Consider the following 27,005-nt stretch of genomic DNA (forward strand, 5'->3'; position numbering starts at 1 on the left):
GGCCTAGTACATTTCAGTTCAAACTCCTCCTCCCCCTTATCCAGGCCCTGCAATGATCTAGATCTGCACTTTTGGCAAGGACATACTGCAGCATTCACTTGTTTGCAAGATAAAGATGTTTAATGAATAAAGGAACAACGTATTTGCTCAACATAAAATACTTTCTGCACATTTCTAAAGTGAAGTAAGACTGCCTCATGTAAAGGTTCATAACTGTAATTGTCTGCCTAGTTCTGAAATTACTGCATTGTGCTTTTAGACGATTCTGTGTTAGCTGTAGATTCTCCCCTCTTCACTGCCCCAGTTGTGTGTGTCTTATAATGCTGATGTTAGGGGCCTTGAAACAAAACAAAACAGGCAATTATCATTCAAATTCATATTTGGTCACAAAAGTGAAAAAAAAAAAATCACCCTGTCACCCTCCTGGAAACAAATGTGACATGACTGATTTTTGTATTGCTTCTCCTTCCTTTATTGTTAACTGACAGCTCTTTTCTTATCAAGACTTTGAATATGATATTGTTCAGGATGTTAACATTAACATCTTATTATCATCAAACCCGTTAAAATTGCAGTTTTGTCCAATTACCACTAGCCCTCCATCTCTGGAGACTGGATCACATCTCAGGAAAGTCACAATAAGCTTCATGCCCTAACAAAGTGTCTTAGCTCCCAGGGTAAATGCCATTACTAAGCACAAGAATGTCAGAATTTCTACTGCAAGAAAACTTGAGATGTCCTTGTGAAGCTGCATGAAAGTGTTGACCTCAATCTACCAGTGGCAACTTTCAACCAAATGCCCCCTTGGACTTGAAACTGGCATAAAGTTTAAAATGTCTAGGTCACTGTAAAATAATAACAATAATAATACAGAGCTATAGAGCTATTAACTTTTTAACCAACAAATTATTTGATCATCAGAATGAATTTCTTTACGCAAAAATGATGCTGCTTGCCGTGACAGTGTAACTAACGGATGGCGGCAGGGAAAAGAACCTTGAACCTTACAGAGAGCAGCCTGCTAGGTATCACTGAGCTTGTGCTATTCCTCCAGTCACCCAGCAGGCCCACCATTAAAACTCAAAAGCAAAGGAAATATCCCACTACTTCCATGTTGCTTTGGATTAGGTCCGAAATATTCCCCAGTAACATCACTAGCAAGCATTTCACTCATTCCACAAGACATACTCCCGTATTTTTTTTAATCACATAAATAGTGAATCCTTTCAGAATCCAGCTTTGCATATTTGAAAATTATCAGTGGAACTGCTTGTGCTTAAAGGCTAGAATATGGTTATATATTTTCTGAGTTGAGACAAAGACTTTGCACTACCTCTTGCCTGCAACATCTGGGCATACTATAAGAAAAAGTCACCTATTAACCAAAGCAAGGCATGCTGTATTTCTGTTGGTCAGTCCATAAAACTTTTTGCAACGAGACTTGCTTACTTGTACTGCCAGTCAGTTTGCCCCCATCCTAATGACAGTGTCCAAAAGAAACCCCAGAGAAAAACATTTTGGTAGCATTCTAAGGTTTATAAAATAAATTATTGTGTTTTCAAAGGGAAGATGTTTTATAAAACATAGGCTCAAGCGATTCATGTATTCTTTTAAAAATGCGAACTAGTATAAAAAAAACCCAAAAACATCTAAAGCCATTCCAGCTCTCTTATCTCAGCAAGAGCCAAAAAGAGTTGAAATCCACCCTAAATCATCCAGTCAGTCAAACTGTCACTACAGACAAACCTACTCCATACCTAATGAGATAAAACAAGCAAAATTAAATCTAATTAAGGGACTTTCAAAGAACAGGGCACAGGTAAACACTTCTAAACAAAACTTCTGATTATTCTCAAGACCAAACAGAAACACAGATTTTTAACTACCAAAAATGACCTTTGACTATAAAACAACTTTATATTTTTAACTATTTTCTCCCAAAATCACTAATAAAAAAAGAAAGGTGAGTGTGGCCTCTGTATTGGCAGAAACTCGGTCAAATCTAGCATCATGATGAGACTCCCTGTAAGTGAGAATTAGCCATTCCTATGCTGATGGGGACCTAGTTGTCTTCCACAGACTTAAATTTAGGGAGCAATGTCACTTACTGAAACATACCCAGTGTCCTCACTCTGGCTGCAGGATGACTTCATCTCAAGATGCAACCAGGAAGAGCTTCCAGTCTTTAATGTCAGTTCATATTGGCAAGAGAGCCCTATTCCCACTATTGGAGGGAGGAAAAAATCATATTTACCATTTGTACACTCATTTCTGATTTTGCCTATAAGCTTAAAATGCCCAGTGTGACAAACTGCAGCATTTTACCACTGGAAGATTTTGTTTCTGCTGAGAACCACAAGCTGTTTGATATTTTCCTCTGAATTATGAATGACTTGCCTTTGAATCCAGTTCTAAAAGACTGACAAACTTATTTCCAATACAGTTTGCAGTGTGCACTGCAATACAGCATTAAGATCCTTCTGCACATCATCTATTTCTTACCATAGAAGGGAACCCTACTTTCCAGAGGTCCATAGCAAAATTCTGCCTGTACTAACAGTAAATTAACATCTGAAATATTAAATAAGAAAGCACATATGGTGTATTTCCTGTTGTCAAACAGCACTGTAAGAGAGGTGCAGGACTGAGCAGATCCGACAACATATAGGAACAGCCAGAACATTTAACAAGGTTTATGAACTGAGAGCCCAGAAGGGAAGGAAATGCATAAAACTGCTCGGATTACATCAACTAAGGACACTCATCCCATACTCAGGGTTTTGTTGTGATGAATAAACATCTACATGTTTCAATAGTCTGCAATATTCTGTTTATGAATCAAGAGTCATGAGAAAAGAGGGCTGCTGCGGGCAATCCGATTAGTGCTCTTTATGCTAGATGTTTAATCCAATAGCCAAAAATTAAATGGGAGTGCTGGATTAGTTTATCACAAGCATAAGATGCACAGTTACTTGGAAAGTTGTTCTTCGTCTGTTACTCAGCTTGACTCTATCTGTTTTGATAGCTGTTGGTTGTTTTCTGCTCCATGTTTCATGTTTACCAAATCTCAGAAAAAAACACAGTTAAGCCTAAAAAGTGCTATACATATGTTATTCACCTGATATGTTTGAACCATCTCTTGTAGCTTCAACCAGAGGAAGAGAGGAAGGAACCTGTTGACTAGGTTACACTCGGCACTGAAGGTAACTTCACATAGACATTTTTTCTACTGTCCTCCATCTACTCCAAGCGGTAGAAGAGAGTTCTCATTTCCTTGGAAGCCTCTTCTCCCAGGGCTGCTCCTGTCCGCTCTCATCTGCTCATCTCTCTGTGCCTATATAAGCTAACTTACAAAATAATTAAAATATTTGAATACGAGCTAATTAAAATTCAGGAAGAGAGTTAAGAAAGCATAACAGACCTTGTAAAGCTGCAGTTTTATTTATGTAAGAATTCAGTAAAACAACAAGTTTTTTCAGCATGATTAAAACCGTTATGGAGCTGTGCTTTTAAATCACTTGAAATGCGTGAATTAAAGCCATATGAAGTGCTGTAAACTAGTTTTGTGATACCGAGTACTCTATCACCAAGTCTCAAGGATAGTGAGAAAGAAATGATATCCCTGGCTTGGGTGGAAAAGAGCTGTTTTGTTTTTTTGTTTTAAATAGCAAGCATGAAGAGAGGGAGAAGAGAAGCAGTGGGGAAGAATTAATGCAAATAAAGCAAACGGCTCTAGAGAAGAGAATAAACACACATTACCATCTATAAGTCATATACACACAAAAGGACTAAAAAGATCTTTTTTAATTGGGTCTCTAAATGAACATTGTTTGAACCAAGTTTAGCAATTGCTAATGTCTGAATTATGTTTTAAATTAAAACACAGGTCGCTTACTCTGTAATCGTTATCTCATACCATGAAGCTACTTATAACTTCAGGTATACAGGTTGCGATTATTAGACACAACACAACATTAAGAACTAAAGCCTTATGGATAATACCTAAAATACAAACATTTGCCCTCCCTCCCCTTCTTTTTTTTGCCAATGCTTAGACCTGTATTCCAGTAAACATGTTAAGAAAGAACCTACCAAAAAGTTTCTGACCAAATTCTGCTAATCATCTTTCAAACAGGACCAGACTTCTCAGAGGGATATTTCAGAGCGAGACGTGGAGCATGAATGGACGCAGGATTCAGACGCCCGAGTAAGCCCTGCACCCACCTCCGCAGAGCAAGCTGCTCGGGGCAGGCTGCCCACAGCCAGCCACTGCCGACCACAACACCCTTGTTTTTACATAGTACTTGTTACCTTAAGGACCACGCGATACACTACTGGAATCAGACCAACACAGACCCTTACTCCCTTGCTAATCTGCAGGTCATGTCCTTCAAAGGAACCTCTACGCTCCCCAGACAGTAGATAGCTGTTATTTTACCCTGTAGCCTACGGGGAATACTGAGCCCCAAAGGCACAGTGGGGTACGCAGCCAAACGCAGCAGCATTAGGCCTAACTCAGCGCGTCGAAGATACGGCATATTAGTTTCTGAAGTAGTATGAAAGACAAGTGCTACATTAAACTCCCAATGGACTATAACAAACCCTTGACAGAAGGGTGATTTTAACGTGATGCCAGTCCTGTTTCACTCCAGCTGCAGTGGCACACTCATGTTTTAACAAGATTTAAAGTTTGCCATCTTACGTGGATCTCGTCTTTCTGATACCATCCTCATGGCAACTTTTTGATTCCAGTTGAGCACAGTATGAATGCACAACAAGAGAGTGAGGCGCACAGAAAGAGTAAACCCTGGAAATCTCGGAAAATAAACACTGGCGAATGTAGTACGTTAAATCCTAGCAGCCCTGCATATCTATTCAGCACAGTCATGAGGCTTCACTCCAAAAGCTGTCAGTACAGTGGAGAGTCCCTATAGCTGTGTCTGTTATGTAACGCGCTGTGTAGAAGCAAGATGCATTTCAACAAGACAAAGCCACGCGCTGATGTACTATTTGTGTGACCTGTCAGCTCAGCTGAGAGAGCAGATTCTAAACAGTATCATTTAAAAGCAGATATGGACAGTGTAAAGGTACAGAACAATCTTAGCATGCACGTGTTGTAACATTACCGTTTGGAAGGCAGATCCGATGGATGCTCTAAGAGCAAACTTTCAAGCTCTTGAAAGGAAAAAAAATTGCAATAATTATCTATAAAAGCTTAGTGGAAAATTTTCTTCCATTGGTTCTATTAAAAAGTAATTAGCACTTGTGCAACTGCCAAAAATTGGCAATTAACATTGCTGCATAGTAGAACAGTGGCACTTAATCTGGTTAGTGTTCTCAAGAAACCCTCTAACGCACTAATGCTATCTGTCCACTCATCTATCTTAGGTACTTACATGGCCGCCATTACCATAATATATAGGCGTTTTACAATCTTCAATGCATTTATTTTTACAGCATGCTGGCGAGGTCAGGGAAATACAGTCAAACCAAGCGTGTAGATGTGGATCTGAGTTTAGCCTGTAATGCTGCACAGTGTTTCATTTTCAAAATCCTTTCTCGGGAGATTCTTCTGGGTGGAATTTACGAAAATTTTGTAATAACACCTACAACTAGGCCAAGCAAGGAAAAATAATTAAATGTAGGGTTTTATTTCAAATATAAAATCCATTCTAGACATAAGGATGGTTTCCAAAAAGAACCTACTGCAGCCCAAGTTCCAAGTCTGGACCAAGACTTGTTCTGCATGCTTGCTGCAATAACACTCCCCAATTCCCACTGAATTTAAATCTCTTTCAGCTATTGAAAATATAGTCATTGTAGCATCAAAGTAGAGGCACAGCGAAGGACAGCAACAGTGGAATATGAAAGGTGACAAACGGGCCTTGACCACTGCTGCAACGGTTCCCCAGAGGAAGCGGCCAGAAGACCAGGAAGAACCCACGTAAAAACCAGCAAAGACACGGAGGCTCTTCTTGGGGGTGGGGGCGAGCACAGAGAGAACAGGCAGCGGTGCTAAAGCTTTGTGTCGCTTGAAAAACCTCAGCTGAAACCACACAAGCTATTTACAAGTCAACAAAGACTTATATCAGCCTTTTCAGTTCTATGTGCTGACTTGGGCATAATTTTAGCCATAGCATTTTAAGCATTTATGACTTCTAAATTTGACAAAAACACCCAATTTCCCCTTTCCTATCACCGCAGGTTGTGATGAGCCTTTCAATACACGTGAAACAAAGTATGTCTCTGACTTTGGGTTTATGCTGCAGCACATTGCAGGAACCACAAATATTTTGGAGTGGTAGCAAAACTGCGTCTTCCTTAATGGTACATTATTCTGGAAACTGTTTTATCTTTATAGTAAGAAAGAAAATAAGAAAGAAAATACTGACAATATGCAGTAAAAGAAATGGTGGAACACCAGAGTGGTAGAAAGAATGAGTATTCTAAAAGTTTCATATCTTCTTTTTTAATGTTGTATTTACTATATAACAAGTACAGTACAAGAATGTCAAATGTGCCCTGGAAGCAAAGTAGAGTATATTATATACTTCACATATGGAAAGAATTTCTTCTTTGCAATGTACTTTGTTTGTTTTTTTGTTTTTGTTTTTTGTTTTTTTAACAGATTTCAACTTGTAATCTTAAAGCGCATTTATACTAGACCCTGGATGACTTTGCTTAATTAAAATTCCAGAGGGAAAAAATATAACCAATCTGTTTTTTCCAGCATGTCTTATAGAAGAGAACAAACAAATACCACTTGCTTTTTTTTTTTTTTAAGAAACACTTTCTTATATAATGCATACACTTTGACCAAGACCATCCATAATTAGAGAATAAAAGATTCTGTTTGACTGACAGAGTATCTTTAAATGTGATTGCAAATCAAAGCTAACATGGTAAGAAAAAAGTGAACATTCATTTAAGAGCACCACTAATTTTTAAATAAAAAGAATCTAGATTCTCTTTGAGCAATGAGATAAAACAGGACTGAAATTTAAACTAAGAGCTTTTTAAAAGGTAGATTGTAAGAAGGAAAAGAATGACTCACGTCTGTAACAAAAAGTGTTAATTTAACACAATGCAGTTTGGATCATTTAATAACTAATGTTTACTTATTTTAATCAATCCTAAGTGAAAATATTTCCACAGACTGATTAGGTTCTACAGATCCTGATGGGCCTAGCATATGGCTGACAGCATATATCTGATCCCTCTGTGCTCAGTGAGCATCATGCGAGCGCTAGAAGATCCTTCTTCCAGATGTTCTACAGAAGGTATTCTAAGAACATGGAATAATGAAGATAAAAGGCTCAGATCTCTTCCCCAAAATACAGTCAGCTATTTGGTGGTATTTGCACCTTTAACACTTACAGACTGTGGAAGCATTTCAGCTGGAAAAACTTAAGAGTTAAACATGCTATTCCATATGTCTACATTTCAATTAATTAATGCTAGATAGCTGTTGATTCACTTTGTATAATCCATCTCAAAGCTTATAATTTTTAGTGGCCTCGTTTAAGGCAGGGATTTTTTTTAACATTGGATTCAATACAAACGATTCAATTTTCTTAGACCATTTATAGTAATGCAAACTTGCTGCTTTTAGCATCCTTTCCAGCAAAGTCTAATGCTTAAAATTTAGAAAACACCAGATCCAGATTACCGCTACCATTTTAGCTGGAGCCCCAAGCATACACACGTTATGGTACAGACCTGGATCACCCAGTAGTTTCAACACAAGCTCTGCCTCATTGAGTGAGCAGGGTCAAGCTAGCCTGAGGATAAAGCAGGTCCACTTGGTAAAAGAGCCTCTGCCTGATATGTTGGAAAGTATGAAGGCAACAGAGGTTTAAAGAAAAAAAAAAAAAGTAGAGAAAAATGACCCAATAGCTAATATAATTAAATACCATTTCAAAAACCCCACTTTACCCCCTCTCTGCCACACAGCCTAGTGATGCTGTATGAAATCACTTCAGTCAAAACTGTCTGTAGCTCATAATTGTGTATTCCTTCTTTTCTGGTAGCTGACTTGAAATACTGATATCAGATTTGCTAAAGATAAACCAATTACAGCTGAAATCAATGGAGCTATAAAGTGCTTAGCATGCTGAAAAACAGGGTCTGTAGTGTTTCACATTTGCCACTCTTTGGTTTTGGATCTGTGAACTAGAGATAATACCCCTTCATCTCATAGATGCATTATGAAAATAAATTCATTAAACATTTATGAGGTCTTTCAGGACCATAATGATGCTTATCACAGAAAGCCCCAATAGAAAATTAATCCTCCATTCAGAAAAGCTTTGAACACCAAGCTTCGTATAAGGAATGAGGTACCACACCAAATAATTTGGAGAACACCACAGCGTCACACAGCTACTTACTTAACAAGGACCAACCATCCTCAAATACACTAAACAAGGCAGAGTTATGAGAACGTAACTCCAGATTGCATCAAAACCTATAAAGAAATGTTTTAAAGTTACTCATGCTATGTTTCGTGGCATATCTCCTGGTTTAAAAGCAAACCATAAAGGGGAGAAGACAGAGTCCATCAGTGCCGATGGTTTGAAGACCCCTGGCACCCAACGGAACGAGATAATCGACAGCCACAGTATGCAGGGCTCGATACCGAGACTGGACCTTTTCCTAAAGGTTTTCACACACATTTAGTGATAAGGAAGGGAGAGACTCGGGGATCCCGGGTGCCTTTTCACTCAAGCGCTCTGAAGAAAAGGGACCTCGGCATATGGACATGCTCAAACCTCCTGAATTGCACAGCTTCTTTCCTGACCCCCTCAAACACGCACCCCTCTCCTCATGGTCTTATCATCACGTCAGTCTTGTCATTCATGGTCATTTTCCCACTCCCCTCTGCTGAGTTTCCTTTACACTCCATGCTAAACTCTGCCTCCCGGCTGAGTGCATCTCGGCAGCCTCGTCGCAGGTTGCTCCCAACCTGCCCTTCAACCTTCTCCTTTCACTGCAGCCACGTACCTTTCCCACCCAATTCAGTGCCACAGAGCGATGTGGTTTACTCAGGGGAGGAGGTGGGGGTAAAGAAAGACTCCTTACACTTACAGGTTGGAGTCCTGGACCCAGACTTGTCATAGCAGATGAGAGGGAGCATTTGCATCTCTTGGTCATGTCATACAGACTTCCATGCTAAATATATAGGCTACACTCCACCTGGTCAAATTTCAGTTCCTTTGCTAAAGCAGAAGGAGGAAGGGGAATGAAAACTTTCAAGTATGAATACAGAAAACATGATGAAAACAATGAATTTTCCCCCACGCTTATTCCTCTGAAGTAGATCCACCACTTAGACTGAAATAAGATTTTAAAAAATCAGCATGATGAAGAACTCAGTAAGGAAAGTTTCAGTTCAAACTACTGAGACAAAAGTTACGAACACCTGAAGATGGAATTTTATAGTGGGAAGCATCTGGCAATCTAGTAACGTTCTACTACCTGTACCAGATTACGTTTGCCCACAAAGCAAAACAAAATAAAATTAACTCGGCAAAACCAAATAAACTCTTCAGAGACTGGTATTTGATGATCTTGAAAATGTGCCCAGACACTTTTGACAGAGCTCCTTTGACATGACTATACAGATACTATTTTACTTCACTGATAGAGTAGGTGTGTAACAACATGCAGAGACAAATGCTTCATGTCACTCCCTCATAAAAGAACACCACTTAAATCACTATGTTCAGCTGCTATCACCCTTGTTTTTAATTGGGTAACTTAATATAACATTTCCCAGAGCTTGAGAAACCTTACTAGAAGTCTACTAACTGGAGAGAGGGAAAGGAAAAAAAATCTGCCAGAGAGGACACGCCATTTCCAGCAGACTGTTGTTATTCTTTGGCCATAGTTTCACAACAGATGAATCATAACCCTCAAGGAAAACACAAAACATAGAGAAAGTTCACTCGCTCAGAGAATTAAGGGGCTGCCATAATGCAAACTAGGCCAGAAAGCCCAAAGGTAGTTACTTAGAAGCATCGCTTTGTCTTAGAACAAGGACAGAGTTTAAGTGATGTAAATAGCTTTCATTTCCCATAAGAAGTATTAGCAGAGGAAAAAAGGAAAGTAGAAATCTATTCTATTTTTTGTTAAAAATAGAAAACCAGAAGAGAAAAAGCAAAACTACAGCATATGCTTTCTCAGTCAAGCATATCAGAGAGATGCACACTATGATGTTATAACTTCCAAAGAACAAAATAATAACAAACATCCCAAAAGAAACAGGAACATATATAACTCTATAAACAACAACAGGAGAACACGACTCTGGAAAAATCACAGGGAACATATTCCTTCATAAAAACAAGAGCTATAGGTGACCAAGGTGACCAAGAGGAAGTTTATACCGGCAAAAGCAAATATAAGAGCAGCAAGGATAAGGGGCATAATTTCAGCGAAATCCCTCCTAAAGCTGGATTCCTGACATTACAGCTTGCCTTGCCAGGCTGCACAGACATCACACTGACTCGGATGACCAACAACAGTTTCCTTCAGTTTGTCTTTTTGTTTCAATTCGTTTCTTTATGGTCTCAACATTTGTCACTGAAATTATTGTAATATTAAGTAATTTAATAATACTACTGTGGTGAAACCATTGTCTCAGAAAAATGTTTGTAACTATTAATCTTTGAACCTTTCTGACCAACTAAACCTGCTGCACCAGTATTCCTGAGGTTGAAACCAGACATTTGCTTCTCAACTAGTCACTGTTTGAGAGAGATTATACTATTTTAGACCTTCTTTCAGACCTTGTAGAAAGAGCAATCACAGAAATAACCCCGGATCAAGTGATGGCAGATTAATACATTTAGTTTAAAATGAAAGAACAAACAGAAATAGGTTTGTAACCTAGATCTTGGCTTTAAGAAAGGCAAACTTCAAGAAACTAAAGGGACTGATTAGCAAAGCAACCTGAACTGAGGACCTCATGGATTTGGCTACAGAGGAGGACCGAAATTTATTCAAGTGCAAAAACAATCAGAATTATCATAATCCTAAAGTAATCCCAGAAGTAATTTGGTGAATAACTACCTCAAAAAGCATGTAGAAATAAACAGGCCTCCAAAAACTCATGGAAATAAAGATTGAACAGTAAAGAAAGATACGACCGAGCATGTTCAGTTAAAGACATAATTAACTACCTGAATTAGACTTTGAAACAGATGTTAAATAGTGAAAGGTTCTTCATCAGATGTGTCTGAAGAAAAGGAAGGAAATATGGTGGTGACTATACTTTAAAGATCGATACAGACAGATGGTCCCCAAATAATTTGTATCAATTTTCAAGAGTGACGGTAAAGCTACCTGGCTTTTATTCCTACACCAAGTATCAGTAATGCCTATCCAATGGCAAGATAAATAATGGAAATGAAACTCTGAGCAGCAGAGACAGAAGTGAAACCCTAGCAACCCAATGCACTAAAGTAACCAGCGTGGGACAAGCTTGGCTCTGCTACTCTGATGGATTTATTTTCAACTCCCGTAGCAAGACTTTTTATTCTTGCCAGTCAGATGAGGTACCATGTGAGGGGAAAAAAAGTATGTTATATTACTTTTATATTTAAAATAGGAAGATAGAAACTACAGGCTGATTAATCTAAACCGAAATCCGTAATTTTGAAAATGGCTGTGAAAAAAAAATAAAAGGCAGTATGTAAAATGGGCTGAACTATAATAAACTATATAAGAATGGTCATACTCGATGAGGCGAAAGCTCTACTTAGCCTAGCACTTTTCTCCAGTGGTGGCCAAAAACAGATGCTAGAGAAAAAGTACATGAGCATGGCAAGTACTCTTCTCAAGTACTCTCCTACACTACAACCACCTGAGGCCCAGGACTTTTCTGATAACCGTGCTTCATTCTATACTTGTGGTTGGCTTCTAGGCATTTCTATGCATTTAGCGAGCTCTTTTTCATTAATTCTGTCCAACCTCTTGAATCCACGAAAACTCAAATCCCCCAGAAAGTAAAATGGCAAGTTATTCCACAACTTAATTACATGGCGAATGCCAGCTCCAAGGTAGATTGCTGTTTACTCTATACATTCATTGATTTTTCTAGATATGCAAAAAGTAGATTTGGTTCAGGAGGAAAAAGCAATGAAACACCTTAACCAGACTTAGACTGATCTCATTTAATATTTTTATTAATGACCCAGTCACAAATATTTAAGTGCTCTGAAGAAATTTTCTGAAGACAGAGCCAGAAGACCATACACAGGGGATAAAGTAAATTTCACAGATGGTTAAAAGTGGAATAAAATTCACATTGTGCAATATGTACTGTCATAACTGCAAGGACAAACAAAATAGCTTTATGCTACAAACTGAAAGTTCAGTAATTCATACAACTGTGTGGACAAGGACCCCTGTGTATGAGGTGTTCATAGTGTGGCAGGTGATAACCTGCCAACCTGATACAAAAATGGAAATGTAACTCCAGGATGTACCAGAAGAGATAGCCCCAAGAGATAAGAAATATTGTACAAAGCTCTGGTTAGATCTCACCTATACACCAATACATTTATTGCGTACACTTCTGGAAAGATTAATCCAGTCGAAACAGGGGTAGAAAGGCTCTCTGTTTCCTCAAGAGAAGGAAGAGTCTATCAAATTACTAAAAACAGTTAAGACTGTTCTCTATTAACGTATCAAAGTATAAACTGCAGGTAGAGAAAGAAACATTCAAGAAATACTTGAGCTGAATGACAACATCAGCAAAAATAACCTGGGTATGAAAAAAAAAAAAAAAAAAAAAAAACAGGCTAAAAAAGTTAAAGATTCCTGGCTGTTACATCAATTTTCATAAAATAATCTTCCAATGGGAACAGTAGAAAGAAAAGAGCCCCCCCCCCAAAACCTAGCTATATTTAAAATGGACCTAGATAAACTCACAAAAGAACTGTATGATCTGCCTGCAATAGAAAAGACTGGGATTCAGTGATGTATTATGTTCTTTCTAGTCTTCTATTCTTAAATAAAACATACAGGCCACCACACAGAAAAATCATGAAATTAAAAAAAAAAAACCATAATAATGGGCCTGCCAACCTAAAAACGCTGAGCTTATGGCTGGAAGCTCTTTGACTCCAACTTCATCCTCTTTTTTATTAACCGGAGAAAATAGTCAAGCAAAGCCTTCTCTTCTGTGCTCTACCTTCCTCTACTATTGGCATTCCTCCTTTTTCTCACCTTCTTTCTTCCTGTACTTCTTCTGAGTCTTCCATTCTACATCAACAGTTTCAGCTCCTAAACTTCCTGAGATTTTACGTAGAGACAACAGAATTCCCCCATAATTCTTATTCCTACTTTTTATACTTATGATTTCCTTCATATCTGTAGTGAAAACTACCAATCTTGTTACACATGGCAAGGAGGACTGACACAGGCACAAGAGCATTCTGCAAATCAAGATGATAACATGGTACCAACATTCATCCAGGATGTATTCTTGGCAGAATAACAATATAGAACCTTTATAAAAAGAAAATTGTTAAAATCTTGCTGAATGTAATGATTCACCATGCCTTCTCGTTTAGGAAAGCACTTTACCCACTTTTAAGATCTCCTTAAGAGATCTTAAAGATATTCATACTGGAATGATACAGGAGACCAGACAGCACCAGGCTATCTCATCTTGCAAATACCTCTGCATAGCCTATGAGGACATACATGCCTGGACAGAGAAAATCATGTAAAGCACATGTCTATGTCACAGGAGACAAGTTCTCCAAATAGTCTAGCCACAACACACCATACACTCTGTGTATGTTAATTTGTTGTACCATATGTAATTTGCATCTCAAATAGACACCGTATAAAAATCAGAAGCAGAACCAAATCAAAGATAAGGGTACTGCTAAGGGAAAAGGACTTTGTGATAAACTTCTTTATAACCAATGCTGCTACTAAAACCGTAACAAAATTTTATTTTCACTGTTTGTTTGCCTATTTGAGGGTTTTACCCGGATTAAATAGCTTACATTCACAAAAATACTGTACTATGCTTCCTGCATCTGTATCGTATGGCAGTCTGCAGTAGGAAGCACATGAAGACTCCAAGAATATCTCCTTCATATGATGGAAACCTTAAAGCCACATACATTTGCTGCTGCTCTGTCAGAAGAAAGCAAGACACTATGGTTTTGTCCTCTATTATACAGGCTCACCACAGTCTAAAAGAAAGTTCTGTAATGAAAAGCCATTCTATACTGTTGCAAGACTACAGTTACTCTACAAGGAAGAAGTAACAATTTAATCTGTTCAAAATAGACATTTAATTATCATAAAATGTAATAGTTATTGCCACTTGATCAAAATTTAATTGTTGTATATTAGCATTTATGTAACAGACAACTTGGTTCCATTATGAACAAGAAACCATGCATAGAAGGGTGAAATACCATATCTATAATTCACAGTGATAACAATGATGCCTCATTCTTCATTAAGAAAATCAATTAAGCTGAAAAATAAAAGAGGAACTTGCGAAAAATACTCTGCCTATATAAACCAAGCAGGTATTTAAACAAGAACTTGATTTTAGAACATTAAGACTCAAAAACATTCCAGATTCCCTCAGAGCCTTGCTACCCTCTCAACAGGTAGCTATAAAAGAAACAAAAATTATTTTAGAAGCTGTCATATAATACTGAGACACTAATACTATATCATGAGCTGTCACTGTCAGAAGTGGTGAAATCTAAACAATAACAAGCACGCTTTATATTTTGGAAATGATCCACAAAATCTACAGAAATATACATTCTGCCTTCTTTTCATAATAAACATTATTAACTATACCAGAATTAAAAATACAAAGCATCAAGTCAAGGTTGCTTACAGTTTTGCTATGGAAAGAATTCACCCAGAGGGGTTTTTATTAGCTTTTGCTTCTAGTATTTTATTTTATGCCTTTGGTTGACTAAAGTCTGTTAAACATTCAATCTCAGAAATAATTTATATTCTAAGCTAGATGTAGCTCTGCAACAGACAACCAAAATACGGAGAAAACCTAGAATGTATGTTAAACCTGCTGTTAAAAGTATTAGAAAAGTGGCATGCTCTTTTTTCCCCCCTCTGATTTTTAAGAAACTTGACGTCAGTTCTGATTCAAGATGCTAGCAAAGAGTTCATCTGGAAATAGCATACTGCCATCATTTGTTAAAATGCAGTCAGGTTTTCCACTAGGATGCTACATGTAATACTAATAATCTTGCAATAGTTACCAGAAAAGATTCACTAGTAAACAGGAGATGTAAAGCTGTCCTTTTTTATGACATTTCAAACAGCTACCCAACATCTAAATGTAAAACTTCTATATATTTCTAGTTTTAATCAATCTTAGACTATGATTCTTTGGTGCACGAGGAACTTCAGTTTTAGAAAAAAAGAATTATTACCTCAGCACTGCAATTCATATTATCTATAAGAGTACTAAGCTTCTAATTTTTCTTGACAGGAAGAATGTGATTTCCCACGAATCGGAAACCAACTTCAACCACAAAATAATCTCCAGAATGAGTGGCACTGCTTATGGACAACAGGCCGGCATCTGAGTTGATATGAACTGGCATGGCTCTATCAAAGCCAAACTAAGCTTATTCAGAGTGCACGTGCCTAGAAACAGGAAAAAAGCTCATAGAAGCCATCATTCTAAGCTTACTACAGTGTCCTCAGTTTCACTATATCCCTCCAATCTTCCTCAAAAGTAAACCTGAGTAGTTTGAAGACTCCCTCACAGCAGTTTATTTAATACTCCTATTGCTCACACCATTTGATACCTCGTTCTTGCTCCTGTTTTAATCTGAAGAAAGAAACAGACTATGTAAAGTCCGTACTAAATAAGTGTTCAGTCTTGTGCAGTAGACTTTTTCCTAGTTCACTGTCTTCAGCATCTACTCTACTATGACCTTCTGTTGTGCAAGTTATACATCTATCCCTACTTTAAAGAATGTCATCTGTAGCATCAGAATGAACCGGGGCGGGGGGAAGAGTCTGAACACCCATACTGTTTTACTCACCTTTAAAAGGACATTATATTTCCAGGACGCTACATTTCCCACAATACAGATCAAGCTAATTTCAAGTCACAGCTTAGTCAACTACCTTGATGGTTCCACAGTGTCGCACCACCAGAGGTTCTGCCTGGGAAGATTTAAGACAGCTAAGGAAAACAATCATTAACTGAAGTGATTTCACATGATTTCAAGCGCTTACAACCCAACCATTCAAATTTCTGAAGTTTGTTTAATGGACTGAATCAAATAATAACCATGTGAAAAATAAGCATGCCCAAAGCACTTGTCAAGAGCTGACAACAAAAGCAACCAACCACCACCAGCCCTCCTAATCTTGCCTCAGCAGAACCCTCCCAGGCCAGTCAAGCACCAGTTTTCTGTAAGCCTTCCAGGTTCATCGGACCATCTGTACTTCGATTTCAAGGAATAGCTGTTGTTTTACCACCTCTAAGGTACATATTCCTGTATAGTTCACTTCTTCCAGCACAACCTCAGCGACACAAACCACCAGAAACAGTCAGAGTCTGTACACAGGACGCTTCTTCATCCAGATGCCATAGTTTTAATGAACCTTAGAACTGTCCCATAAAGTGTCCCTATCCTATAAGCAATGAAAGACAAATAGGCTAGGCTTTACCACCCCAGCTATCAAAAATAAAAGATAGATAGCACTAGTGCAGACCACCTACCATCATAAACTTGGCCCATCTAAACAGCCTCTGCGGTCATCAGTAACAACATCTAGAGAAGAAATGTGTGCTCTAGCTGGAAAGTGAAAACTACTGTTAAAGACAGTAGCACTGTAGGCTTTTGAGGAAAGATGCAGTGAATTTTAAATATTCTGGATGCTGAACTGGAAAGCTGGAATATAATGTCAGTTTAACCTATCATGAACTTTAAAGGAAAAGCTTTTGCTTGTAATAACAACCCAGGTAACTCTGGGATTTGAACAACACGGATTTCTGTTGCTATACCAGATCTAAAATTGAGATACAAACTATACTAACAATACCTCCAGATATATACAGAATGATCTCCTTATTAGCATGCAAAAGATACATGAGGAAAAAAAGAGCAATTGTGCTACCAAGATTAATGTTATAGAAAGGCATCTGAAATTCTTAAGACCAAGCTTAGAGTTTTGATGTTGACTCCCCCAATACAACATTTAAGAACGCAGGGCCAAGCTCTCTCACATTTTATGACCCAGATGCCTTTTTGATAGCCACTAATACTGTAGTACATACAGGGCACAAACTGCAGGAGGAACAGAAACCGATACGAAGGAAATGAGGAAAAGGGCTAGGAAAAGAAAATGAAAAGCCCTATAGAGATGGAGGGATTGCTATGATAAAGGGGGGAAAAAAAATAAAACACACCGTGAGCAAAAACTGACAGCTGCAGAGGCTGGAGCACAGGGACAAAATTAACCTGAATGGTTCACAAAGTTAATTTGAGTAATTGCATTGGGTTTGCCAGGACTATCTAATTTGGAAGTGGGGAAAAGGATATATCACAGTTTCACAAAATGATGTTATAGAGAAGTGGCATTCCTGTAAGAGCAGAAGGAGCTGCAGCCTTCCCTTCCCATCATCATTGCCTAACGTCACACACATGCTCCAGTCACGTCATACGGCTGCACACACTCACGAACACCAGCTCCCAACTCTTGCATGCCTCCAATCATTAAACTCGAATAGGAGGTTATACTGCAAATCTGTTATGTATTGTTGGGTTTGAAAATAAGTAAAGCCGCAATTCAGACTGCAAGTAATGATGAGTCCATAACTCTTTATTACTGCAACTTTAATGAAAAAGTAGAGAATGCGTTCCTCAGCTAGTTTTAAATTTTCAAATTAAGAAATATTTATTCAGGGAAGCTAACATGTAGAATATAGTATTTTTACTGAATTTACCCGATTCTTTGATAGTGCATCTAGAGTGCTGTGTCCAGTTCTGGGCTCCCCAGTACAAGAGAGATATGGAAATACTGCAGCGAGTCCAGCGGAGGGCCCACAAAATGAGTAAGGGACTGGAGCATCTCTCATACAGGGAGAAGCTGAGAGAGTGGGATTGTTCAGCCTGGAGAAGAGGGGAATTTATGCTAATAAATACCTGATATGAGAAAGATGGAGCCAGACTCTTGTCCATGGTGCCTGCAACAGGACAAGAGGCAACGCGCTCCAGTTGAAATATCGGAAATTCCACTTAAACTTAAGAAAAAACTTTTTTACTGTAACGGTGATTGAGCACTGGAACTGTCAAGTTTTGACAAAAAGGTAAGAAAAAGCAGAAGGCATATAACAAGAAAGAATTTCACTAGCAAAGCGTGCAAAGAAAGAACTACACTTTTTTCATATATATATTGCAGTAAAGAAAAAAAATACTGGCCTTGACTTTTTGTATTTTCACAATAACTTTGTACAAGAAGGACATTGAGTCACATGGGTATAAACCAATAAACTATACTGGAGAAGCAAGCCCAAGCTGGTCATTTGTTAATGTTTTCAGATCGTCCTCGTCCTCCTCCTCCTCCTCCTCCTCCCCCCCCCCCCCGCATCTGCATCTCACTGGTCGGATAAGCTACCTGTTTTAACACCCTGACATTTCCAATAAACTACGAAATGTTATAAGTTACCAAAATATCACCATTTTGAAGACTTTAAAGCACTTCATCTCACTTTCTGCACTTCAGTAGGAAGCCAAACCCTGACTGCTGGTTCCCCATCAAAACTTTTGGAACCACATGCAGATGGTCTCACTTTAATTGAGCAACCACCTCATCAAACTGTTTTCAGAGGTATAAATGCCTCTTCTTCTCTTACTTATGATACAAATTACTGCAATGTGAATAAGGTGTTACACTGATCCTAACTTGAAGCTGCGCGCTGAAAGGCCTGTAAGCATGCTACACCGACGAACAGAACATAATATTAGAGCGGATACAAGACTGAAATAATCATTGCAGAGTTCTCAAAAAGAGATTTAAGGAGGAAAAAAAATAAAAAGTGTTTAAATTTGCAAGATTTTTCAGATTACTCAGAAATAATCTACAATGCAATCTGGAAATAGCTCAGCTTCAGTGCTCTCAGACCTCATTAAACAATGTGGTACATGCTGCATGAAACAACAGATGAGTTTGTTAACTTTTAAAGACATGAACATACTATTATTTTTGCAAAAGCAACAACTGACAGTACTCCTTCTGTTTGGAGGCAATTGCTCTCCACTGCTCCAATCTGTTGTAGTACAATAATTATAAACTAAAACAGACGCCACCGGCTCAGCCACCAAGCCTTCCCACCTCCTGCGATTCAGCAACAGCAGACCCACACGGGCAAGCTGCAGTAAGAGATGTGCTAGGGATGTCCACAATGACAACAGGCTCTGCTTTGCCTCTCCCCATGACTATAACAAAAAAGGGCATGTGGGGGCATTGCCAATACTGCAAGAAAACTGCAAGAATAACCAGAGTCAATGATCTATAGAGCCAGACACAAGCTGTTTGAGAAAGGAGTTTGCATAGGGTGCAGCTCTTATCATACAGCTTTGTGGTTAATGCAATAAAAATTCAGGAAGAGAGACAATATGCACCTTACACTGACGTTTGAGTGAAATGCTACCTCAAGACCTTTGCCTTAAGAAAATCAGCTACATGAGCTGCAACTAAGTTGCATCTATAAAATATCCCCTGCCCCCCACCCCAAAAAAACCAAACCCCCCAAACCCAACCAGTAGCAGAGTAAAATAAAGCCTTATCTACAACAGGCCAAGTAAAAGACTCAGTGTTACCTGCATGGCTGAATGTCAGCCCTAAGTTATGTGGCAAGGACAGCAGCCTGCCTGCAAAATACACCTCTTCACTCTGCCTGGCTAGTTACAGCCACATCCACTGCAAAAATGAAATGGGGATGTCCAAACGGGACGTACAGGTATCCTACGCAAGGCCACCGCTCATTGGGTTCACCTGCCTTTTGAAGATCAGAACTAATATCCAGAGTTACATTACCAGCCACCAACATTTGGCAACTCTAAAACAAAGGAAAACTAGAAGACGATAGTGTTGCTGCTCATAAACGTATCATGGTTTAGGCACCACTAAGGTGAAGCGCTATTCACACTCAGGGACAAATCCCCCTGCCTCCCCCAGGAAAGAATACAAGCTAGTTATGTATACACTGACTATGAATAGTCATTTGACTGGCAGTTTTTGACTGCAAGTGGGAAAGCTGTCCCAAACTTTGTCCAATGTGAGTAATGGGAACAGAAGTATTGTTTCATATCCAGAAGAGAGTGGCAAAAGTCTACGAACCTTCATGGATGGTACTCAGTGAAGTCCTTATTTTTGTACAACACATCCACACGTACACACACACCCGCAGTTATTGATTCCTCTGAATTCTGAAGTGTTAAGACAAATGAAGTGCCCCCAAACTAACCTCTGTCATCTTGAAACTCATTTTTGTTCCTACTGAAGTTAAGGGCAAAAAAAATTTTGATTGCATCAGACAGAGTCTTGCCTTACTACTTTAGTTTTCTGTATCACTGTCAGTAGTGCATGGACTGTGTGAAGTTCATATATTTAGCAGAAAGATAAATATTTTCACCATGGTACTATTTTTATTTGAAAACTGAATTTATATATGCTCTATTTAGCTCATGGTTGTACAATGCACGTTACTATCAGGAGCCTAGTATTGCATGAAAGGAATGAAGGAGCTGACATGAGCATTTATAAAAACAAAATAGTTAGCATAAATTTGACAGCATGCCTCCTTCTGTCAGGCCTCTTAATGTTAATAAGCAGTGCGCTTTATATATGCTAGTTATTCTTTTCATTGTGTTGTACAAGAAGGAAAAGTTACTAATTGTTGGTAGCTTTGATTACAAATCAGATGCAAACCAACATCACCTAATACTATTCCAGCACTTAAAATGTTTCTGATAACCTTAAAACATGTTTTTAAGGTTCCTAGCTACTTATTAGTTTCATTAGCTTTATGGATACTACTGACATGAGAATTTTATCTGAATACATTTGCACTTTTGTACTGTGTATAACTGTATAAATACTTCACAGACAGACCACAAGCAATAAAAGGAAAGGAAAATTATGATCCAGTTGACTGCAACGACTATTTATGGCCCTGTTTGGACCTCTGGGCAGATCACAATAAAGTTGCTGTGCTGTGCTTCTCTTACGTAATGAATCATTCTCTGCACTTGCAATAAACACCCAGGTAGGGTTCATGGTTGCATCTGGCACCACGGACTGTAACGAGGAATCAGAAAAAAGCCTGCTAGTGGAGAGATTTGGAACAGGCAATGCCACCAGGGATAGGGTACCTTGGTCCCGGTAACTGAACTGGACCCCGACCCCAGCCCCAGCTACTGCAACGTAAGCCACAGGCAAGCTCCAGCCTCCCTCACTGATACACTCCCTTACTGATCACATCTGAATGTCCACACAGCACATCCCTGAAGCAAGGCCACGGCGCGGGCATCGCTATGAACAGCGCCTGCATCCCGAATCTCTGCGTGACAAGGCCATCTACATTTACTGGCTTTCTACAGCTAGGAGCACACATGCCTGAAACCCTCTTCCTTCAGCTGCCAATATCTGGAAAAAAAGAGCTGCAGGTCCTCAATGTCTGGAAGGAACCCAAAGAGAAGGAGAGGAGGCAGGAATCAGCAGGAGAAGCAGCAATGGATTGAAAAGTCTTGCTTGTGTTCTGCCTACCTCCAGGTCTCCACGTAGCATATCCTGTACCTAAACTTTACACTCTACTCCCTCACACACACACTGTAGTACAATCCCAAAACATGCTGGTTACTTTGCTGCCTGCACATTCCAGATATCGATCCATGATTGATCACTGTTTCTCTAATCCTGGTCCTGGACACAGCTCGTAGCTGCCTAGTTTCTCAATGAATGGGCAACAACCTGAAGCGCCTTCCTGCCAACTGGACTGTTTGTTGGCTGAACACAAAAACTGCAAGGGAATGGAAAACATTGGGGTCGAAATTGCAATATGCTCAGGGCAAGCCTGATCCAGAAATGAAGAACACGGAATACATGACCCCCCCAAAAAGGATGACTGACCTGGTGATGGAAACAGGTCTTCTACCTCGTAACAATCTTAGCCATGTAATTTTACATCTCCTAGTTCCATTGCCCAGAAAACATTATCTGTTAAGTCATGCCCAAGTTTTATATATCACATCTTTATGGAAAATAAACACAGCAGTTAGATGAGGGAGGATTATTCATTCACTCTTTCACCAGGACATTTTGGGAGGATTTAGAGGACAGGAGGTAGACCAGGAAAGCCTGGAAATTTACTGATGCATGTGCAATGCCTATTAAGGCTTCTGCTTCGCATGCACCTCCATTTTGGATTATTCTAAACATTGGCAATAGCTACACAGCTGCTTCCTTTTGATAAAAGGTTGGAGCATATTTAGCCAATTAAAAGCTATGCAAATGTTTCACACACAACTTCCAGGAATTTGTTCTGCATGATGAGTTTTTATTACTATAAAAAGTATTTACCAAATGATTTAGTGAAGTATTTCCTTAATGTAAACAAGCGTAGAGCGCCAGGAATGTGTGACATTATCATAAAATGTGAAAGCAGGGATGTCTTCAAAATGATAATATCAGTATTAAGACAAGACAGATCTCTACCCCCTGCCATCCACATGCACACATACACACACGCCCTGCCTACAACCCCTCCTGAAACCAGCCAGAGAATTCGGACTACATCATGCATTTTACCCCCAAAATAGTTCAGCTAACCCATGTCTCCCAGCTTCCTGTAGTGCTCATCACCTCATTATTTAAGTACTTGACAGATAAGTTTCATCTGCAAAGCAAGATAGTAATAGTCATCTTTCTAGACAGACTCCAGAGAAAAAGGTCTTTTATCCAGTACTCTGGAGGAAAACCTAAGTTAAAGGATTCAATGAATTAATTTTAAAATAGCCTGGACTAAAGCAGTACGCAGTATTACTCAATCCTCTGGCACTCCTTTGATTTTTCTTTGGAATATTCATCAAATAACAGCTACTCGATTCCCTTTAAACAGTAATTCTTTCCAGTGCAAAAACCCATCCTACCGTTGGAGCACACCCACCCCATGTTTCTGTTCAGCAAGGAGACAAGAGCGGCCGAGTTCCTCCTCGGCGAGCTGGCCCTGGCCTGCCCCCACTCAGCCCTTCTCCAGGCTCAGCCTCCTGTGGTTACCTTAGCCTAAGCAGGCCGACGGATAGGGGAGAGAGGCAGACGTTCAACTTCTAAGACACAGTAATCACTAACATGTACTAGTCTTAAGCCACGTGATTTTTGTCATCTGTTTTTACAGAAAAATTTATAAACTTGATGGTTTATGCATCTGGATTTTACAGCCTCTCCATCCTTTCCAACCCCCCCTCCCTTCTTAAACAGAAAAATGAAAGTAGTCATTAGGAAAAAAGCAAACAAAGAAATAAAAAATAATGAAAGGCTGTTTTCAGAACAGTAGATTAAAAAGAGAGGAATATGACCAACAGAAAAGGTACTACGACGATCTGACTGGCAAACAACCAGTGAGGAAAGAGGGTAGCCTAAACATTTCAAGAAGAATGAAATTCAGAGAAAAGAAGAGAAAACCATGATTTTAGGTCCTCTAGCTCATCACTTCGCCTGACCTTCCAGTAAGGAACCATACACTAAATGCAGCTATGCTTTGCATGTAATATGCCAAAACTAATTCCAGAAAACTTCCTAGATGTTTTAACGAAAGATGTCAGTACGTTCCAACACCTATAAACAACCTATGAAACAGCCTGATTATTAATTTACAATACCAGTTACTTCACTTTCACATTAAAAGGTATATATTCCAGCTGCGCCAAAGAGGTCTTGCATAGACTGAGTCTATACAGTGAATGGTGGACAACTGGAGGTAATCATACAGCAAACTTCTACTGACTTTTCAAAATAAATGGACTACAAAGTGTATTTAACACGTAAAGATAATATTGCAAACAAACACAGGCAATTGGATATACAATGCTTATTAGTCACATATTTAGAGAAAAAACTACTTAAAACCTCATGGGTGATTGCAAACAAGATGTAACTATCATTGTTATAAAAACATTTCTCTTTTCTCAAAACATGGTAATCTTTTCATCCTTTAACGTGTGCACAGTTGTTAATTGAGTTAAAACACCGTATCACTACAACTTCCATTTTACATTTCACCTCTGCTTGGGAAAAGGAGTTCCCCAAAAGCCATTTACCCACGAAGCAGAGGTAAATCCAGCTCTCTTTCGCAGACGCAGTCAACCAGAAGAGACAAGTTTAGTTAGATAAAACATGCCACAGTAAATGATGACACATGACCTCCACCTACAGAGATCTTGTTTGCTTAGCAGAGGAAAGCCAGGAGTGATTATGTGCAGAGCATGATTCACATTCATGGGAAGGATCACAGCACATCCTCTCCGGGTCCTGAAAAATGCTTCTGCAGCAGCAGAAGCCAGCTTGCTCTGTCGCTATTAACAGTGTTCGAAGAACTGCCCTGCAAACAACGTTCATCCCCGTTCGAAAATATCCACAAAAACTAAAAAGCCCAGAGAGCAGCGCGTTAAGGAAAAGAGATATTATAGATATATTTTCAAGAGAGAGTGAGAAATGTGGAATGGTGGGTGAGAAGCACTGTAACAGCTCTGATCAGTGAGCGGTGCGTACAGACCCCTCAGCGCTGCACGCAGCACTGGGCGAGTCTCGGACTGCCTCGGAAGGCAAAAGTCTGTTGAATAAAACTTGTTGACAGCGTTGTTAAAATACGAAACTAATATCTGATAGCGCAAAACACAGCCTGCTACAACTGTCAAACACAGGATTAACAAAGCACCGCACGGAGGTTTTGGACTTGAATTTCGGCACATAATCCAACCATCCGCCGACCACTTGTGTAGCAAAACCAAGACAACGGGGCAGCGTCCGGGCGGACGGCAGCATTTCGCCGCCTACCAGCATCCCCGCGGTCACCACGCTCCGCCGGGGACCGACCTGGCGGAGCCGACACTCGCCACCGGCGGAAGCGAGCCGGCAGCGGCGACCCGGCCAGGGAGGCAGGCGAGCAGGGCGCCCAGCTCCCGGCGCAGCCGGCAGCAGCCGCGCCGCCCCGGGGGCCGCCGCGCCGGGCGAGGACCCCCCGCCCCGGGGGCCGCGGAGGGAGCCCCGGGCGGCCGGTACCCGCAGCGCCCACCGGCCGGGAGGGCCGAGAGGGCTACGGCCCGCCGCGATGCGCAGCTACAGCCGAAAAAGTTAATTTGCTGCCGCTGGAGGGGAGTCGCTCCCGCTCCCTCTGCCACCGCCGGGCAGCGGGACCCCCCCGACCCCGAAACCTCCCCTGCGCCGGCGGGGACCCCACGGAGCCCCGGCAGAAACTCCAGGGGAGCCCGGCGGGGAGCCCCCGCGCGGCCGGGCGAGCTCGCCCGGCCCCGGGGCTCACCCGGCCCGGCCCCGGGGCGGCTCCACGGCCCCCGGGGCTGCGGCTGCCGCGGCCCCGCCGCCGCCCCCGGGAAGGCGCCGGGGCCGCCCGCGCCCAGCCCGGACACCAGTTGCTCGGCCCGTGGCGAAGAAGTGGTGAAACAAGTTGCCGAGCCCCGGGGCAGCGGGTCCCGCGGCGCCACCGGCGCAGAGCGGGGCGGGGGCTGCCCGCCTTGCCGGCGCCCCTCGGCGCTTCTCACCTCCTTAAGTTCCTTGGCCACGTCTTTGAGGTCCCCCAGGACTAGTTCCAGATCCTCCACGATGATCTTGATCTGCTCCTTCACCTTGGCTTTGGAGGCTGCCGGCGGCCCCTCGGACGGCGACGAGGAGGAGGATGCGGTCCCCTGGGACTGGGCGGACATCCTTCGCGGAGCCCGGCGCGGCCAGCGGCGCACGCAGGTCAGGCGAGCGCCGCGGCCGCCGGCCGCCCGGCCGCGTCCCTCCGGCTCCCGGAGCTGCCGCCGCCGCCCGCCCGCCCGCGCATCCCGCGCCGGGGGCGCCGCGCCGCGCCGCGCTCCGCCGGGCGGCCGCGCTGTGCAGCTGCCATCGGCTCCCGGGAGCGGCGCGGGGGCCCGGCCGCAGCCCGCCGTGCGCCGCGCCTGCGCCGCGCCCCGCCCGCCCGCCACCGGCTCCGGCCGCCACAGGGGCCGGGGGAGGAGCGCCCGCCGCCCGCATCGCCCCCCGCGCCGCGGCACCGCGGCGGCCCCGGCGGCAGGGCCGCTCCGCCCCCGCCCGGCCCGGCCCGGCTCCGCCCGCGGCACCCCGCTCCGCCGGCGGAAAGACCCCCCGAAACCGCCCCCCGGGGCGCAACGCCCGGCGCCAGGAGCCGCGCGGGGTGACGCTCCCGCGGCGAGGCCGCGCCGGGGATGGCGCTTGGTAGGTGCCGCCGAGCCGGTTAAAGGCACCTGCGTGGCTCTGCGCAGCCCCGTGCGCTGCCCCGCAAGCGGAGTGACCGGGAGCCCCGCGCTCCTGGGAAGTGAAGGCTGGGCAGCGCTCGGGGAGGAACCAGAACGCGCGCGGGTCAAAACCGCTTTTATGAGCGACACCTGGCTCCTTCTCGGAAGCAGCGGCTGGCGCCGCTCCCGGACACGCACTGTCCCCACCTCCACTCAGAGATCCGCTTGTGGGGCACAAGGAAGAGACTGCTAGGTACCGCTCGCCTCCCCCGGGTTTTCATCTCACTGCGAAAAGGTGCCATGTTCAGGTAAAAGGAATTGTTGGAGGACTTTCTACCGCCCGGTAGCCACGTAGAGCAAGCGGAGGGCGTACCGCCAAGCCCTGCTTCGAGGATCGCCCTGCACGGGCGCACCTGACAGTGCTACTGTAAATGCTTCTGTTTCGGAGAGAGTTTTGGCAGCTTGGGATGTTTCAATGGAACTAAAGCAAAGGGGGGAAAG

At 41.8% G+C, this 27,005-nt stretch overlaps 1 protein-coding gene across 4 annotated transcripts in view; it reads right to left on the reverse strand.

Annotated features, from left to right (window-relative positions):
* The window catches only part of LOC112992402 (protein Largen), a 151,858-nt gene extending 125,140 nt beyond the window's left edge, over positions 1-26,718 (reverse strand). For 2 of the 4 annotated variants that reach the window (XM_026115434.2, XM_026115433.2), the window contains exon 1: positions 25,809-26,690. In XM_026115434.2, coding sequence (XP_025971219.2) covers positions 25,809-25,970 — 162 coding nt within the window. In that variant the 5' untranslated portion in view covers positions 25,971-26,690. Of the gene's footprint in view, positions 1-25,808 lie in introns of all 4 variants that reach the window. The other 2 variants (XM_026115430.2, XM_064499963.1) reach the window with 2 other exon arrangements.
* Positions 26,719-27,005: the final 287 nt, after the last annotated feature.

Source organism: Dromaius novaehollandiae, chromosome W (assembly GCF_036370855.1).
Source record: "Dromaius novaehollandiae isolate bDroNov1 chromosome W, bDroNov1.hap1, whole genome shotgun sequence".
Classification (NCBI taxonomy): Eukaryota; Metazoa; Chordata; class Aves; order Casuariiformes; family Dromaiidae; genus Dromaius; species Dromaius novaehollandiae.